The sequence below is a fragment of the Sminthopsis crassicaudata genome, chromosome 4, assembly GCF_048593235.1.
Source record: "Sminthopsis crassicaudata isolate SCR6 chromosome 4, ASM4859323v1, whole genome shotgun sequence".
NCBI lineage: Eukaryota > Metazoa > Chordata > Mammalia > Dasyuromorphia > Dasyuridae > Sminthopsis > Sminthopsis crassicaudata.
Genome location: NC_133620.1, coordinates 322,510,664 through 322,526,848, shown reverse-complemented (window position 1 = coordinate 322,526,848; position 16,185 = coordinate 322,510,664). Strand labels below are relative to the sequence as shown.

General features: G+C 37.2%; 1 protein-coding gene across 2 annotated transcripts in view; it reads left to right on the top strand.

Moving 5' to 3' along the window:
* The first annotated feature begins 3,617 nt into the window (after positions 1-3,617).
* SMURF2 (SMAD specific E3 ubiquitin protein ligase 2) overlaps positions 3,618-16,185 on the top strand; it is a 127,732-nt gene continuing 115,164 nt past the window's right edge. The window contains exon 1 of one of the 2 annotated variants that reach the window (XM_074260539.1): positions 3,618-4,264. In XM_074260539.1, coding sequence (XP_074116640.1) covers positions 4,213-4,264 — 52 coding nt within the window. In that variant the 5' untranslated portion in view covers positions 3,618-4,212. The remainder of the gene's footprint in view (positions 4,265-16,185) is intronic. The other variant, XM_074260540.1, reaches the window with a different exon arrangement.

Below are 16,185 nucleotides of genomic sequence, written 5' to 3'. Positions count from 1 at the left end.
GAACAAATGATATAATCTTAATGTAATGTAATAGTGCAGTGCTATAAAAAATGATGAAAGAGGTTTTTGAGAAACCTTAGAAGATATGTATAAATTGTTGCAGAATAGTTAGCAGACCCTAGAGAACAATTTATATTATAACATCAACATTATAAAAGCAAACAATTGTAAAAGACTTAAGATTTTTAATTAATAAAATGGACCATCATTCTGGAGGATTGGTGATGAAGAATATTTCCCCCTCCAGATAGAAATATAATACTCTACTCTATAGAAACAGAAATGTATTTTTGGACATAACCAAAGTAGGACTTTGTTTTTTGCTTACTATACTTGTTACATGGATTTTGTTTTCCTTTCCTTTTTTTTTTCAGTTGGGAAGGATAAATAAGTAAATGCTTGAGAATAGTAAAAAATGAAGAGAACAGAATGAAGTGCATAGAAAACATATACTACCTGGACACCTTTGAAAATTATGTATTGAATTCTTAAAAATAAAAATAAGCTGATCATGGTGCATGTATACACCTTCATACAGAATCTTCTTTTTCTGTTCTTTGTAAATGGAAAAGTTTTTTTTGTTTTTGTTTTTGTTTTTTAAATGCTGGTTAAGTTCAGATGTAATTGTCACATTATCCCTCACAAATCTCTATTACCCGATTCTTCCCCTCCCCCTCTTCTATTTTCTTCTTTGGTTACTGATGAAGAGAGATCGCTCTTTACCTTGCCAAAGCTATCTCTTTTATATATATTTACCACAGCTCCCACCCTCTCTTATCTAACAGATTGTCTCACTCTAATCTTTAATCCCTGCTGTTTATAAAAATGCCCGTTTTCCTTTATCCTTAAAAATAATCTTCATTTGATCCCACCATCATCATCAGTTTTTATTCTCTATCTCTCCTCCCCTTCTTGGCTAAACTTGAAAATGTCATCTATATTCAGTTCCTCCAAATTGCTCTCCTTTCCCTCTATTCTAACCCCTTTGCATTATGGTTTCCAATCTCTCTAAAGTATCCAGTAATCCCATTTTCCACATCTAATGGTCTATTATTTTCAGTCCTTATTCTGTTTAAATTCTCTGCATCATCTGACACCATTAATCACCTGCTTCTGGTTATTCTCTAAGTTTTTAAGACTTTTTTTTTCTTCCAGTTCTCCTACCTAGTTAAGTCATCCATATCACTTCCATTAAGTGCAGATGTCCTCCAAGAATCTGTTCTGGGCCTTATTCTCTATTCTCATCAGCTTTCAGAGGTACAATTATCATCTCTATGCAGGTGATTCCTAGATCTTTATAAACAGCTTTAATGTCTCCAGAACAAGGTAATATGTGTTTTCAAACTATTTAGAGGTCCTGGAGGCATCCCAAACTCAACATATCATTATCCAAAAGAGAACCAATTTTGTTTCTACCCAAACTTCTTCCAAACTTCTCTATGCCCTATGTTCCAGCTCCATCTCCGTACCTTTGCACCCTTTGCCTCATATAATCCCTGGCTTCCTTCAAAACCCAATTTATGTGCCACCTGTACCACCTTCAGGACTATCACTAGTCCCCTCTGAATAAGTGTGCCTTTTCTGGAGCATTTTTTGTAACATGGTATTGAATATGTTTTGGACTAAATATCCTATGGATAATAAAAGGATTCCCTGGAGCCTGGAACAATGGATTTCAATGGCACCTAAAAGTTTTGAAAAAAAGTTGTCTGTGAGAGAAGGAGACAATACAGAAAGGTGGCAGTGACAGGGGTGAATATTATTAAAGAGAAATGTTTATTTTCTTAGGGCTGTGTTTGTGTTCTGGGACCAGGGACTAAGCAAAGAAAGATGGTTTTAGTTCTCAGCCTTAGATAAACGGAGCAAAGAAATTCAAATTGAAGCTTCCAGACAACAGTCTACTTAAGAACTAAGGAGAAGTATGGAAAGGCTTTCCTCTTTACCCCTTTCACTTCCCTGTTTGCTTACTGCTGCTCGGTGTGTCTCCTTTCCCTTCCCCCATCCCTTTGTTTCTTTATCCCGATTTGTTTCCCACAAAATCCAAGGTCAATTATGACTGCTTTGACTTACATTTATTTTGTTCTTGAAAAGGGGAAATGAGGGACACTACTGACTAGCTTAAAAACATAGATCAGGGTTTCACTTTGGTTCAGTGTAGGAGGGGAAAGGGAATAAACACTTATCTATATATATCTTCTACAAGCACTTTACAATGATCTTATTTGGTCCTCACAGCAACCTTTCGAAGTAGGTGGGATTCATTATTCTCCTTTCACATATTAGTAAATTGGAGCAAGCAGAAATTGTGAATAGCTTAGGACCACATGGCTATTATACGACTGAGGCTGGATTTGAACGCAGATCTTTCTTACTTCCAAGTCCTTTGAACTGGTTAAATGTAGCTGTAGTTATAACACGACCTTACCTCTCGAGACCCTCAACTTGGGAGTACCACGTTCTTATGATTTTAGTAATAATAATAACTTTCTAAGTTTCTCCAAAAGCATAATTTAAACTGGATCTCAGGCTTTTTCTTTCCCTAGGCTATAGAAGGGAGTTCTTTGTTAGAGTCCAGACTAAGTGACTTTGAACCCAAAAGTCCCAGGCAAAACTCCAGCTTTGGCTGGGAGGAGGGGAAGTGTGAAGTAGTGGAGACTGAAAGGAAGGTCCCGCCCTCAGGTCACCCAATGGGAGGAGAAAAGCTTCCATCAATTGGAAAGAATCAGCTCTTCTTTTTCCTTTTTATTTGATGGGGGGGTGGGGTGGGAGAAAAGGGGAGTCAGATCTTCACAATGTCACTAGCTGATCACACTTATAGCTCATATGGATGTTGCATGTATCTATGCGGATCTCTTCATGTTCATATTGCTTTCCCCTCTTTAATGAATTTTTAGAGAACAGGGACTTTCCTTCTCTTTGTGTCCCTCTGAGCTCAACTCGGAGGACTGACACGAGGTAGCTGTAGGAACGCTTTGCAGCTGTCACCCTTGGAGGGAGGGGTGGGAGGGACGCTAAGCCTGTGGAGTGTCATAGCAACAGACAGGACCATCCTAAGAGAAGATAGCCCAGCTGCTCCAGAAGAATGCAGGGGCAAAGAAGGGGTGGTGGGGGTGGGGTGAATGTATGTATATGTGCGTGTATGTGGTTGGGGAGCGGGTGTGATAGTAACTTCTGTCTCGTTTTTTTCGACTGAAAAACGGGGAGAATCATTCCCTTCTCTCCCGGCCCAAAGTGAAGCTCACGCTTTAAATGCTGGAAGAGAGTCTATCAGAGCAAATTATTCTGTTAGAATCTGGTCACCCCCCAGCTCGGGTAGCTGGACTGGGGGAACCTGACCCACCCCTTAAGAAGGGAACTTAATCAGTCCTCCGGAAGGGATGAGGACGCCAGGTAGATCACCCGCCTCCTCCGGGATTGGGCGCTAGTTCTCCCTCTCAAGGATCCTGAAAGGCAGATGAAAAGGCGGGGCAGTGCCAAGGCCAGGGGATAGGTCAAGACCGTCTGTCTGCCCAAGGAGGTTGTGGCGGCGGCGTCCCAGACACTTAGCCCCGGCCACTTCCCTTCCTCTCAGCTTCGGCTTCTTCCGTCCCCTCGCGCTCTTCCTGACGTCACAGGCCCCGCCCCAGCTCTTCTCCCCCCCCTTTGTCAACCCACCCCAACTGCTCAGCAACCTCTACCCCCACCCCCAACCCCCCAACCCAGACTGAGTGGCAGCATCGGCTGGAGCGCGTTCCTTCCGTGGGAGGGCGGGTGGAGGAAGGAAGACTAGGAACCCCGAGCGCAGCCCCGGCGTCGCCTCAGCCCGGCCCCTTTTCACTGAGCCGAGCCGAGCCGACCCGAGCAGGGCAGCGGGGGGCTGGCCGGAGCCCGAGGAGCCGGGGGAGAGGGCGGGCGCGGTGGGAGCGATCTCGGCGTCCCGCTCTCTCCTCGGCTCATGGCGAGGACTCTCGGCACATCCGGGACCCTGGGGCCGCCGCGGCCGCGGCTCCGGCTGCTCAGTCCCAGCCAGCCCCGGCCCGGGCCTCAGTTCCAGCCCCAGCCCCAGCCCCGGCCCCAGCCCCGGCCGCTCTGGTGACTCCGCCGCGCCTTCGCTCCACCCGTCCGCCCCCGGTTCACCCGCCCCGTGCCCGGATACTGGGAGACGCCCGGACCGGCGCCCAGCGCCCTGGGCCTGGACGAGCCTCCGCCGAGGCCGAGGCCGAGGCCGAGGCCATGTCTAATCCCGGGGGCCGGAGGAATGGGCCCGTCAAGCTGCGCCTGACAGGTGAGGAGGACCGCGCGACTTGGGGGAACACGGCCAGAGACGGGGCGGGCCGGGCCCGGCCGGGCAGAAGAGGCCATGATGTTCCCCTGCGATCCCGGGTGCTGAGGCCCGGCCGGGCCCGGGAGGTGGTATTGGGACCGAGGTCGGAAGGCCTAGGGCCGCGGCCGCCTCCTTCGAAACCCTCGGCCGCCCCCTTGCCACTCTTGGTCTTTTGTTGGGAGAGTGGGAGTGAGAGTGAACGTGCGCGCGTGTGCGCGCGCGCGTGTTAGAGTTTTGATGAGTTTGTGTGCGTGAGAAAGTGGGAAAGCTGGTGTGTATGTGTGATGTTTGGAGAGGGAAGGTCTGGTTTGAACTCGGGGCCCTTGGAGTTTGAAAAGTTCTAGCTCCAGAGCAGGACTCTTGCTTAGCTTGTTCTCTGCACTAACCCGCCCTGGGTCTGTCCCAGGGAAGGCAGAGGTTGCTGTGCTGCCCAGAGAGCGTGATTGAAGTTCTACAGTGAGGAACACGAAGTTTTCCGAAATACTACATACTATATGAGTATTCAGGTTAAAGGCTTTTTGACTCCCGTTGCAAGTCAAGAGTAACTTGGAAGCCATGTTTGTATAAAATGCAATTCCTCGTTGGCAATGGAGATGTGTAGACGGCCTTTTTTTCTTGAATCTTCTCCTTTTTTATTGCCTAGGTTCAGAATATTCAGCCTATTCAACACATTTTGCTACCAGATTCCTTATAATCAGGTTCATTGTCACCTAGCCTTTATAATACCTATTTTTGGTAGGAGGGAGAGAGAATGAATGAAAATGAATGAATATCATAATCTTGTCTCAAATTCAAGACTCGTTTGGAAACATTTCTTTTTACTTATATGAACTCTGATATCAGAAAAGCCTCCCTTTTCTTTGGCTAAAGTTTGCCAACTGAAAAACTAAAGAATTGCTAGGTTTGAACTTGAAAAAAAGACATACTGCTTCTTAGCATATTCAGTTATTTCAAGTGTTTTAATTGCTAGTATGACAAACAAATTTTGCTTTTTGTTGCGAAGATATGTCTAAATGAGTCAACCTCTCGGAGGAAAAAAATGCCCATGTTGAAAAAATTGATCTGAAAAACTACGGAGAAAACCCTGTTTTATTAAAATTGGTGTTTTAGGTATATGGTTTGATGAATGATAAAAGTTTATATTCTGTTTTGAAGTGAGAAAAATTTTTTTCTTGCAAAACTCTTTTTCTTTCCCCTCCTATTGCTCTTTCTGTTGAGAGCAACACCATTTTCCCCATCATCAAGGTGTTCCTACAGTGTCATTTTTGATTCAACTATATTTCATTCCCTATAATCAGTTGCCATCTCTTCTAGATTCTGCTTCCTCAATATTGCACACATCTATCATCATGTCCCTTCTTAGCCTACAACCACCTGGTTCAGGGGATCATAATCTTTTGCTTAGTCTATTGCAAATAGCTCCTAATTGGTTTTTAGACCTCTAGTTATTTTCCGCTACAATTGATCCTCCACTCAACTGTCAGGTCTGGTCTCACTTCTTTGCTCAAGAACTTTTAGTGGTTCCTCATCATTGCCTGTAGGATAAAGTACAGACTGCCCTGTTTTGGCATTTAAAGCCCTGGCTCCAGCCTATCTTTCCAGGCTGATTACGCCTTACTCCTTTCCTGAACTGTATACTCCAGCAGGTATTGTGTGTTCTTGGTATAGGACTTTGTATCTCCCTCTTGTCCTCCAATTTGTGTTATGCTCTGTTTGCTAATTTCTGCTTTACTTTCAAAGTTCAGCACAAGTGCCATTTCCTTCAGGAAACTTCTGTGTTTCTTGGACATTGTGTATTTATTTTCCATATATCCTGTACTCATGCATAGATTGTATCTTTCTTGAGAGCAGGGTTGGTAGTACTTTTACATTTGCAATTTTAGAGGTTCTTACTATTTGATAACTTTGGATTTGGTAATTAAGTGCTTGATTCTGTTGTAAATTTGGTTGATGAAATATAAGAGATTTATTTTACACTGAAGATGGGTTAACTCCACCTTTTCAGTCTGTCTTTAATGACATTAAGTGTATGGATTATGAATCCAAATGAGCAATAGGCATCAAAAAGTAGGATTTTTTTCTACTTATTTTTCTTATATCACTGCCTAAATGGAGAAAATAAAAGTATGAATTGTTTTTCTGTAAATAAAATGAAGTTGTTTTCCATGTAAACCATTAAATTCTTAAAATATGTACCAGTAGTCTTAAAGTGCTTTTCTTTCTATGTATAAAAATGTAATAAATCACTGTGCAATCAATGTAAGTTTATTAGAAAGATTGGTTGTAACTTTTTTTTTAAAAGTTAAAAGTTTTTTATTTTCTAAAAAAATTCTAAAATTTATTTTCTAAATGTATGGAAAAATTTTCAACATTAACCCTTGCAAAACCTTGTGTTCCAATTCTTCTAGTACTTCCTCCCCTAGGTGGCAAATAATCCAATATATGTTAAACATGGTAAAAAGATATGTTAACTCCATTATGTGCACACATATTTATACAGTTATCTTGTTGCACAAGAAAAATTCTGCCAAAAAGGGGAAAAAAATGAGAAAAAATAAAATGCAAGCAAACAATAACAAAAAGAGTGAAAATGTCATGTTGTGAACCACACTCAATTGCCACAGTCCTTCTTTGGGGCTAGATGGCTTTCTTCATCACAGGATCATTGGAACTGGTCTGAATAATCTCATTGTTGAAAAGAGCCACAATCATCAGAATTGATCATTTTATAACTTTGTTGTTGCCGAGTACCATGATGATCTGGTTCTGCTCATTTCACTTGGCATCAATAAGTCTCTACAGGCCTCTCTGAAATCATCCTGCTGATCAATTTCTTATAGAACTATAATATTCCATAACATTGTAATCTTAAAGAAAGACCTTCTTTAGAGTAACAAACTAATATTCATGAAATATAAATTCATTAAATATAATGTAATAATTCACGTATTTTCAGATTTTGATAAATTTTACGATCTCTAAGAATTATCTTCATTACCATTGATTGTAAGGTAGTTTTAGGAAGTCAGAATTGGCAAAATGATTGAAAATTATTACAGTATTCTTGAAACTTGAATAATTTTTAAATTTCTTTTTTTCCCCCCACTCTTTGGCTTCATAGAGTGACAATTTTCCATTTTGGCACAAAGCCATCCTTTCTCTTTATTATTTGTAAATTAAATAAATGGATTTTTAGAGTTGGATTTAATTAGCAGTTTTTTAGGATATAGACTAAGGGTTTAGATGGAAAACATTGTTTTGATTGACTGAATAAATGACAAGATAGTGTTTGATCTAAGTCCAGGAATTGGTCGTCTGGAGCTAATAATGTCCTGCTTCTCAGTCTATGAAAAGCCAAATAAAATATTTAACCTGGGCCTCATTTTGGGGGGAAAATTTTTGATTTTTTGTTAAGATCTTAAGAAAGTTCTGAGAAATGTTTGGCATACCTTTACACTAAGTGTTTAATAATTTATTTAGATTTGGTTTCCATGATAGGAGAAAAAACATTAATAGTAAGCATTTTAAAAGTTGGTGTTTGGTTTATGGTGTAGTCTGGCTATAAGAGTCTTTAAATTTTGTTTTATCATAAAACCATTCTTTAGTTAGTACATCCAGTTTGTAATTGGATTTTTAGTTTTTAGACTATCTTTGATTCTAAAATTTTATGAACTATATACATGTGTATGTAGCCATGTGGATATATGTATACTTGTGTATCTCCTTCATAGGCAACTGCCTCTGATGGAAGGTGATAACCAATTCTTTGGACAAGTTTAGGAAGAAAGAAATGATTCAGCTTAGGACTTTTTTGGTTTTCGAAAATTCTTTGAGAACTTTCAGGCCTTGTATTTTCAAGCATTTACTTATATCCTTTAAGTCATTAACGGTATTGTTAGTATAACACTTGCTATTAAAAGGCAGGGCTGATTTAAAGGCAGGGCTGATTTAATCCTGATATGTGGTAGTAAAAATAAGTTGTCCTAGAAAGCCAACCTATCCTGTAACCTTTGTGAAAGGTCATTCATTAAACATACTTTTTGATTCTTGAAAGTAGCTTTAGCTTGAAGAAAATTGTCAACATTAATCAAATTGATATTTAGATGAAATTGGATGATTTTTTAAAAAATTGATAGGATTTTTGCTAGAGTAAAGAAATGTTTGGTAGAGATTTTAGAAAAATTGGGTATGTGTATTTATATTTTAACTTTAATAAAATTAGAATTTTGTATAGTCTCATTGTTTAGAAATATATCAAAACAGTTTATTGTTTTTTCTAACAATTTTATTTTCTTTAAAAAATTTTTTAATAATAGCCTTTTATTTTCAAAATACATGCAAAGATAGCTTTTAACATTCATCCTTGGAAAAAACTTGTGTTCCAAATTTTTCTCCCTCCCTTTCCTCTACTCCCATCCCCCAAACAGCAAGTAATCCAGTATAGGTTAAACATATGCATTTCTTCTAAGCTTGTTCCCCTAGCTGAGTTCTCAGCAAAGATATGCTAAGAAGAGAACTCAGCTAGGGGAACAAGCAATTATAAAACATTTACTGTGTGTTCTAAGCACTGTGCTATTGATTTTATAGATGTCTCATTTGATCCTCAAAACAACCCTGTAAGATATATCAAGATATATTGTTATCCCCATTTTAAAGTTGAGGAAACTGAGGTAGACACATTAAGTGACTTTCCCAGATATATGTGTAAGTGAAAGGTAATCTTACAAGGAAAAGATTGAGGGGGTAGAAGTTGTCTTGAAGGAAGTTAGGCACTTATGAAGTGGAGGGAGCATATTATAGGCAATACACTTTGGTACAGCTAGTGCAATGGCATGGAGTCCAACCAAAGACGAAATGTTGCTGTGGGCCAGGTTATACTGGTGGTATTGAGAAGAGGTCAGTTAACTTCTTGCACTCTGAAATTTGGGTGAATGAAAAATGCTGTGGGGAAGTTTGAATTAACTATCTTCTATTGCATTGATCTAGGACCGAGTTTTTGGGTGTTTTGAGAAAGAAAAATATAAAAGTGATTTTTAAGGTTTTGTCAGAGTTCCTGGCACCTAGGGAAACTTTTTGCTTCTATTGCTTGCTGATAGTTTTTTTTTTTAAATTTTATAATTATACATTTTTTGACAGTATATATGCATGAGTAATTTTTTTTATAACATCCCTTGTTTTCATTTTTCCAAATTTTCCCCTCCCTCCCTCTACTCCCTCCCCTAGATGACAGGCAATCTCATACATTTTACATGTGTTACAGTATAACCTAGATATAATATATGTATTTAAATCCAATTTTCTTGTTGCACATTAAGTATTGGATTCCGAAGGTATAAGTAGCCTGGGTAGATAGACAGTAGTGCTACTATTTTACATTCAATTCCCAGTGTTCCTTCTCTGGGTGTAGTTGTTTCTGTCCATCATTGATCAGCTGGAAGTGAGTTGGATCTTCTTTTTGTCGAAGATATCCACTTCCATCAGAATATATCTTCATACAGCATTGTTGTTGAAGTGTATAGTGATCTTCTGGTTCTGCTCATTTTACTCAGCATCAGTTCATGCAAGTCTCTCCAAGCCTTTCTGAATTCATCCTGCTGGTCATTTCTTACAGAGCTTGCTGATAGTTTTTACTTACTTTTACTTTTCTAGACTGCTTTTCTTGGGGGTATACAAAAATGTTTTATTAAATAAATATTAAATTAAATAGATTTATTTAATTTTCAGGTTTTAAGCAGTCCCTTGCATCAGACATAGAACCACGAGTAGGACAGGTGTCCTCTGAGAAAAACAGCAAAGGGACCAGAATAGCCAGATCATAGATTGTATGGAGGGGAATAAAGAAGCAAGAAAAAATAAACTGGAAAATTAAGAGGAGGCTAATTTATGAAGAGCTTTAAATTCCCCCCAAAACACTTTATATTTGATCCTTGAATTGATTGGGAAGTACTAAAGTTTTATTTCTGGTTTTTTTTTTTTTTTTTTTATTTTGGAGAGAGAAGGTGTAGGAGTGAGTGTAACAGTTTATGCTTTAGAAAAATAGCTTTGGCAGCTCTGTCTTCTGGTTATCCTGATTTCAAATCCCCCTTTATGCTATTGTCTTCCTTTTTTTTTATTATCTTCAATTTACTTTGTGTATATGTTGTATATACAAATATAGTTTGGATATTTTCTCCAACATTAAACTGAGCCCCTTGAGATCAGGGACTGCTTTTTTCTTGTCTTTGTATCCCCCATCAGTTTAACACATAGAATGGACTTAATAAATTACTTGTTGACTGACTAATTTAATAAACGAAGAATAGGTTGGAGTTAGAGAATTGAGGCAGAAATGCTATTGCAGTACGATGCTGTTGTAGCAGTCAAGGGGAAAGAATTTCTGAATTAGGATAATGGCTGATAGAATGTTAGAGGTCTTCATGAGAAAGAGTTAACAACTTTTTGGCCTTGTGTTGAGGGAGAGTGAGGAGATGATGGCACTCAGGTTGCAGGCATAGGTGACTAAAATGATTGTGGTGCTCTTGATAGTAATAAGGAAATTTAAAAGGAGGGGAATGTTAAGGAAGGATAATGAATTGTATTTGGTCATTTAATTTGAGGGAAGCAGCTAGATGGCACAGTGGATAGAGCACTGGAACTCTGACAAATTAGATTAGAGAACCTGAGTTCAAATTTGACCTTAGACATTCAACACTTAACTGTGTGACCCTTGGCAAGTCACTTCACCCCAATTGGCCCCCTCAACACACACAACCCTCATCTGGATCTGGATTGCTGAATATGAACTCAACTCCTAGGATCAAATGAAACAATCGAACGCATTGGAGCCAATGAGATCAAGTGAGATAGTAGAGCAAAATATATATAAGGTTGCTCAGGACAGAGCTTTGGGGGGATGCCAATTGGATTTATGTATATGGCAGTTCTGAAGAACTAGCACACAAGCCTGCAAAGTAATAAGTTAGATTAAGAGTAGAACCAGGAGAGAGCATTATTGCAACCAAAAGAAGAGAGTCAAAAGGTGATTAAATGGTGTCAGATGGCTGCAGACAACTCAAGAAGGATGGGAATCGAGAAAAGTAATTAAATTTGGCTATTAAGAGATCATTTATTTGTAGAGAGAAATTTCAATTATATGATTTAGGTGAGAAAGAAGATTACAAAAAAATTAGAATTGGGTGCTGGAGAAGAGGAAATTGAAGCACTAGCTTTGGATGATTCTGAAGCTTGAGTACTTAAGAAACTGTGGTATTTTATTATTTTATTCATCATTTTAAGATTTGTTAAAGAACTTAGCTATAAAAGTCTTCCACTGAATCCAGAGTCATCTCCAGTACTTCTGATCTTTATCTGGACACTGGACCTAGCTGGTTATGGAGGGAAAAGTAAAGGAGGTGAACTTGCACAGCGTCATGGCATTGACTCCCTGAACGAAGGACAAAATAACAACAGAGACGGACCTGTGTTTTCATTTGCATAGGGAATTCTCAGATGAATTATTATCTCAATGCAGGTCAGGACCTTCTCTGTAATTTATAGTTTTAAGAGAATTGATTATATTACTTAGAGGTTAAGTGATTTGCTCAGGGTCACATAGCCAGTGTTTTGTAGAGGCAGGACTTGACTCAGATTTTCTTGACTTTGAGGCCTGTTTTATACTATGCTGCTTCAAGATAATTGCTTTTAATACCTTTTGATCCAGCAGTGTTTCTACTGGGATTATATCTCAAAGAGATATTAAAGGAGGGTAAGGAACCCACATGTGCAAAAATGTTTGTGGCAGCCCTCTTTTTAGTGGTAAGAAACTGGAAACTGAATGGATGCCCATCAATTGGAGAATGGTTGAATTAATTATGACATATGAATGCTATGGAATACTATTATTCTGTAAGAAACGACCTGCAGGACGATTTTAGAGGGGCTTGGAAAGACCTACATGAACTGATGCAAAGTTAAATGAGCAGAACTAGGAGATCATTATACACAGCAACAAGAAGACTATACAATGATCAATTCTGATGGACGTGGCTCTCTTCAACATTGAGATGATTTAAACTAGTTCCACTTTTTCAGTGATGAAGAGAGCCATCTACACCCAGAGAGAGAACCATCGGAAGAGTGGAACACAGCAAAGCATTCTCATTCTCTCTGTTATTTGCTTGCATTTTGCTTTCTTTCTCAGTTTTTCCTTTTCTTCCCTCTTGATCTGATTTTTCTTGTGTAACAAGATAACTGTATAAATATGTATACACATATTAGATCTGGCATGTATTTCAATATATTTAACATGTATTGGACTATCTGCCAGCTTGGTGAAGGGAAGGAGAGGAAAATTTGCAACAGAAGATTATGCAAGAGTCAATGTTGGGAAAATTACCCATGCATATGCTTTATCAATAAAAAGCTTTGATAAAAATAAAAAAAATGCAATTTTATTTAGGAAAACAATATAGAGAGAAACAAATATAGCATTAGATTGCTAATATCTTCTTAAAATAAAGGTTTAAAACAAAATAAACTTTTAAGTTTCAAATCTGAAAAAAAATAATTGCTTTTAAAAAGATGAATTTTTGTTTTAGGGAGAAATTTGGAGTTATTAAAAGAACCATGAAAATTTCCCAAGACATCCAGCTTATTCTCCTCCTCTTCAGTGTTATAATACTTTGTAGTAGCAATTAGTAGTTTGAAATGCTTTCATTGTTTCCCTTAAGATTCTTGATGTTTTGTTTTTTCAAATAAATTTGGTTACTATTTCTCTAATTCTCTCAATCTTTTGATAGTTTGATTCATATGGTTCTGGTTAAGTACAAATTCTGTAATTACAGGGGGGGAGTATATATAAAATAAATTACAATAACCCAGTAGTCAATGGGAATGCTACTAACTACCTTTATGACATGAGTAAGTCATTAAACCCTTTTGACTTGCTTCCCCATCTTTAGAATGAAGGAGGTACCTTCTGATTATTTTCTCCTAGGCTAATTAAGTTGAGTAAATGTATACATGGAGAGTGAATTGAAATAGTATACAGACAAAAAGAATAATAGTCAACAAGTAAATTTCTGAGGATGTGTTTTGGTCATCAGGACGTCATTATTATATGCATATGTGTGTGTGTGTACATTATCTCTCTATATATTATCTTTTTATAGATAATATAAAATTTTTTTTCATTACATTTAAATGAGACTTCTGGCATATAACTGGTCCAAATCTTTTCTACTACAATATTAGTTATATATGTTTGGAAATGTGTTTTGGATAGCTCTCAGCTTTTTGTTTTATTAACTTATACTTACATGTGCTATGTAGTATATTTATATAATATTAAGTTTATGTGATGTATACATAGTTGGTACTTACATCTTAATTTAATTAAATAAAATAATGAAATTATAGAATTTTAGAGCCGGAATGTTCATAGATACAGATCATATGTTTAAAATTGGAAGGAACCTCAGAAAGAATAGGGTAAATGACATAGTAAATGTCAGTGGTGGATTTGACCTTAGGTTGTTTGATTTTGAAACCATTATTCTTTTTTCCATTGAATCATACTGCTTGTGCAGCATCCTTAGAGATTTTTTTTTTTTTTTTTTTTTTTTTTTTTTTTGCGCTCCATTGAATTTATTCAAAATTAGCAGAGACCTACTCACAATATAATACCAAGAACCTTGGCATATATACCACACAGCTATATACAATATGAAGGGCCTTAGAGATTTTTTTTAATCCAGCATCTTCATTTTCTTTTTAGAAATGCAAGAGACCTTAGAGATCTTATATGTAATCCAATATATCTATTTTATTAATAATCAGATTGAAGTCCAGGTTAGTCTTTCATACTATGGTACCACTCTACCTTTCTCACATTTTGTTTTCATGTGTTCTGCATTTAATTCAAACTGGACCATTTTATTCCTCAAAATATATTTTGTATTTCCCCTCAGTTTCTTGTATATACTGTTCCTTATGCTTAGAATATCTTCTTTCTTGGTTGAATTCTTGCCTATCCTTTAAAGCCTAAGTAAAATACCACTTATTTCATATTCTCTTCTTTGGACTTTTTTATGACACTTTTATTTTTCATAACTCTAATGGTCTTATAATGACATGTTATGTATTATAGTTCATCTTGTTTTTATTTTATCTTACCTCAAGTGCAAGGTCCATAGGGACTGATAAAATACTCTCCTGGTTAGAAACTTTTAGTAGTTCCCTTTGCCTCTAGAATAAGAAATATAAATTTATTTTAGCATTTAAATATTTTTATATTTCTTACCATTATATTACTATTTCTAAATCTCCTTTCCTCCTAGAGAGCTATACTTTTTAATAAAGAATGTAAAAAAGAAAAATGAAGTTTTGCAAAAATGAACAACATAGTAATAAAGTGTGACATCATGCATAATCATCTACATCCTTTGTTTCCACTCTTGCAAAGAAGTAGAGGAAGAACTTTCTTACATTTTCTTTTTAGAGCCAAGCTTAATGATTATGTTTTCATAGAAGTTTTGGGATTTTTTGTTGTTGTTGACTTTTCTATTTATAATGTAGGTATTGTTTTCTGGTAGTTTTCTCCCATTCTTCTCTTTTAGACTACCATGTTGATTCTGATATTAGTTTTGTGATCTTGGGAAAGTCATTTAACATTCCTTGGCTTTATTTTTATTTTTCTTAACTGTAAAAGGGAAGGTATTAGATTAGATAAATGGCTTTTGAAGTTCTTTATAGCTATATACATATATCTCTGGTACTATGATCCCAATATTCTACTACATTCATATGTTACAATTTGGTTGTTACTTCCCCCTATTGATGGCTATCTACTTTGTTTTTATTTCTTTGCTACTTTTAAAATCTGATTGGCTTTTAAAAAATAATAGCTTTTATTTTTGGGTTCCAAATTTTTCTCTCTTCTTACTCTGTCTCCCCTCCCCTGGACAGTAAGTAATCCAATATAAGTTAAACACATGCAGTTCTTGTAAACATTTTTATACTCATGCACAAGAAAAATCAGATCAAAAGGGGAAAGATGAGAAAGAAAAGAAAATCCAATCAATAGAAATAACAAAAATGTGAAAATACTATGTTATGATCCATATTCAGTTTCCATAGTCCTGTCTCTGGATGTAGAGGGCTCTTTGGAATTGCCTTAAACCATCTTGATGTTGAAAAGAGCCAAATTGGTCACATTGATCATCACATAATCTTCTTGTTACTGTGTATAATGTTCTCTTGGTCCTACTCACTTCACTTAGCATCAGTTTATGTAAGTCTTTCCAGTCTTTTCTGAAATCAACCTACCTATCATTTCTTACAGAGCAAAAATATTCCATTTCCATTTACATATCATAACTTATTCAGCCATTCCCCAGCTGATGGGCATTTAATCAATTTTCAGTTCCTTTTCAACTTGCCTTTTAAAGCTTACTCCACTCAATTTCAGAACGTCCTAGAGAGAGTTACATGAATTGATGATAAGTCAAGTAAGTAGAACCAACAGAACATCATAAACAGCAACAAGAAGATTATGTAATGATCATTGTGCTGGACAATGTGATGATTCAGGCCAGTTCCAATAGATTTGTGATAGAGAGAGTCATCTACATCCAGAAAGAGGAGGACCATGGAGACTGAATATGGATCACAACATAGTATTTTCACTTTTTGGTTGTTTGCTTGCTTTTTTTTTTTTCCTCATCTCCCCCACCCCCCCTTTTGGTCTGGTTTTTCTTGTGCAATACGATAAATGTGGAAATAGAATTGCACAAGTTTAATCTATATTTAATCACTTGCTGTCTAGGAGGAGGGGATAGAGGAAAGGGAGGGTGAAAAAAATTGAAACATAAAGTTTTGTAAGGATGAATGTTAAAAACTGTCTT